Raw genomic sequence first — 3,590 nt, 5'->3', positions numbered from 1 at the left:
GTATATATATTGTAACTCTCTTCCTCATATTGTATGCAATAATTTTGGAAAGTTTTTGCTTTTTTTACAACAAGAAAGAAAACAATATATTTATTGTGTAAATTTGCCTTTAGCTTCACAAAGTTGTTAAAAAAATCAATATACAACAATACTCAGAATTGAATAACACCATATTTTGTATATATATATATATATATACACACAGAGAGATCAATAATAACATTTCTTATTTGATTTGTAGTGACATATTTCACAGCTTTCACTTTTAAATAAGATTAGATTAGATCATCACAAACGGTGACTGACGAGTTTTTAAACTCAAATTCTTATCTTATTTTTGTATATTTATGTCTTGGGATTTGTAAATAAGTCATATCTTGTCGTTTCCCGTCACGTCAGGAAGACAGTGAGTGAGTGAGCAGCAGATCATGTTTTTGTCTTTTTAAAATGATGATAAATGTATAATCTGTGAGCTGTTATCAGACAGAATGGTACAAAGCGTTCAGTTGCAGCACGTTTCATCAGTCGCAGTTACATCACAACATCCTGGTTTAGTCAGTACAGTAACCTCTGATGACTGAAATGTTTCATAAATATCTTCTTCTTCTGCTGCTGCAGGGTTTGATGGAGAGCTGGTCGAATGTCAGCGGGAACGATCGTCATCAGCGGAGGAATTCTGGCCGGCGTGATACTGCTGTGCATCGTGGCAGTGCTCTGTTACTGTCGACTCCAGGTATCCTCACTGTGTCACTGTGTCACCTGTGCTGCCACGTGAATGTTCAGGGTTAAAACACAACTTTTTGGACAAATGGAGCGATGTCAACAGTCGTGAAACGCTAAATAAACCTAAATAAAAGTGCACGTTTCCTGTTGAGTAAATGCACACACAGTTGTAGTGAGTGTGTTTACGCATGAAAACAAACTAGATCCTAAATATCTGAGCTTCACATAACATTATTTCTGTCTATTGTGTCACAATATTACCACCAAAAGTGGAACTGATCACTGATTTAAGCCTGGTCAAAAATGTGGAAGTGTGAACTTAAAGGTACAGCGTGAAGGGTTTTTAGCACCACCTCGTGGTGAAGTTGTGTATTTCAGTCAAATATTTCACCTCTTCAATCCCTGAGAAGCATGAATTCAGGAAACTCTGGTCGATTTGATTGTTAATACAACTTAAAAGGGGTTTGTTTGTTTTTTAAAGCATACCTTTAATTGTTTTGCATTACATTTCAACTGAATGGAAACATCTTCACCTAAATTTTGGACACTTTTCTTTTTTTGATTTTTATCTTAAAAATAATTCTATTGAGTCAGCATAAAGTCTTAAAGTCTATATTTACTGTATTTAAGTATCAAAAGTAATTTCTTAATATAAAATGTACTTAAGTTTTAGAAGTTTGTTTGTATATATATATATATATGTTTGTATATATGTGTGTATATATATGCGTGTGTTTGTGTGTATATATGTATGTGAGTGTGTGTATATATATGTATGTGTATATATGCACATATATGTATGTATATATATGCACACATATATATATATAGATGTATGTACATGTATATATGTACATATGTTCATATATGTACATATGTTCATATATGTACATGTTCATATAAGCACATGTATATGTTCATATAAGTGCATGCATATGTGTATATATGTACATGTATATGTGTATGTACATATATGTACATGTATATATGTTTGTACGTATATATGTACATGTATATATGTATGTACGTATATATGTACATGTATATATATGTACATATATGTACGTATATGTACATGTATATATGTATGTACGTATATATGTACATATATGTACGTATATATGTACATATATGTACGTATATGTACATGTATATATGTATGTACATTTATATATAGCTATATATATAGCTATATATGTACATGTATATATAGCTATATATGTACGTGTATATATATGTACGTATGTATATATATAGCTATATATGTACGTATGTATATATAGCTATATATGTACGTACATATATAGCTATATATGTACATATGTATATATAGCTATATATATAGCTATATATGTACGTATATATATATATATATATATAGGTATATATGTACGTATATATATATAGGTATATATGTACGTATATATATATATATATATGTATATATGCACTCAGGTAGCTCAGTGGTAAGGCAAGGTGTCTTTCAACTGGAAGGTTGTAGGTTCAATCCCTGTCTCAGCTAGTCTATATATGTGTCCTTGAGCAAAGACACTGTAAATACAGACCGTAATACCAACTCTTCTTCTTCTTCTTCTTCTGGTTTTATTTGGTAGTAACGAGTGACAAAGACACTTAGAGGAAACGTAAAAGTTGCTCTAAATCTAAATAACAAAGTAAAGTACAGATAGATGGTTTTTGTGCTCACTCACTCGTCCTCTCGTCCTCCCTCCTCAGTATTACTGCTGTAAGAAGAATGACTCTGAGGTGGACGTGGACGTGGGCTCTGCGGTCGGCGCCGACCCCCTCTCTCACTTCCCGTGCAGCACGTGCAACGCTCTGGCCATGGACGGCGCCGCCATCGCGCCCGTCTCCCTGGACCAGCTGGACGCCGTCTCTCACCATCACCACCACCACGGCCGCTGTCCCACGTGTTCGCCTCCTCTATCCTCATCGACGTTGTACCGCGCGGACGAAGCTCGCAACGGCGGCGAACGCCTGGGCTTCCACACGTACTACGAGAACCCGTCCTTCTCTGCGCCGCCGTCTTCTTTGTCCCCTGTGAGTTACTACGGACCCTCTGACTTGTTTCCTCCACCGCCGCCGCCGCCGCCGCGGCCCTACAGCACCCAGGTCTGACACAGACACACAAACACTGACTTTTACGTAACACAACGGCCTTTTGTCGGGGTCTACATTCAGGTGATGATGATTATAACACAGCACAAGAACACGCCCACACGTTACTGCACAACGTCATCATCATCATCATCATCCAGCGACATTGAGGCTACGTTCACATTAGCACATTAGCGTCGCTTCCCTGTGTCGTCATACAGTACAGTTCAAAAGTTTGGGTTCACCTATACAATATTTGTTGTTTTCCATTAAAAGTCAGACTTTTATTCATCAAAAGAGTTGAAACATGAAGAGAAAACATAGTCAAGACATTGACAAGATTAGAAATAATGATTTTTAAAAGGGTTTTCTAATCATCCTATTGCCGATTAGCAAACACAACGTACCATTAGAACACTGGAAATTAGCCTCTATACACCTATGTACATATTCCATTCAAAACCAGACGTTTGCAGCTAGAATAGAGTAAAATAGAGTGTATTTCTGATTCATTTGATGTTATATTCATTGAAAAAAAGTGATTTTCCTTTAAAAAAAATAAGGACATTTCTAAGTGACCCCAAACCTTTAAACGGTAGTGAAAATCTGAATCTGATATTGTGTTGAATTGGAATTGGGAACAAAACAACGTGGTTGGTCGTAGGGCTGTCGAAATGTTATCGAAAATCACCAAAATGTGTCAAAATATAATGTTTAGTATGTATTATTTGTACACACGTTGACTTATATCA

At 35.8% G+C, this 3,590-nt stretch overlaps 1 protein-coding gene across 1 annotated transcript; it reads left to right on the top strand.

Annotated features, from left to right (window-relative positions):
- Positions 1 to 640: 640 nt before the first annotated feature.
- LOC310929488 (protein FAM163A-like) lies at positions 641 to 2,859 on the top strand (the record flags this gene model as incomplete). Its single annotated transcript, XM_083892260.1, has 2 exons — positions 641 to 733; positions 2,458 to 2,859. 2 exons carry the CDS (start codon positions 641 to 643, stop codon positions 2,857 to 2,859), a joined length of 495 nt encoding a protein of 164 aa, XP_083748386.1.
- Positions 2,860 to 3,590: the final 731 nt, after the last annotated feature.

The sequence above is a fragment of the Microchirus variegatus genome (assembly GCF_963457635.1).
Source record: "Microchirus variegatus genome assembly, chromosome: 7".
Lineage (NCBI taxonomy): Eukaryota > Metazoa > Chordata > Actinopteri > Pleuronectiformes > Soleidae > Microchirus > Microchirus variegatus.
The sequence above is the reverse complement of the archived record's forward strand: the minus strand, read 5'-3'. Positions and strand labels throughout refer to the sequence as shown.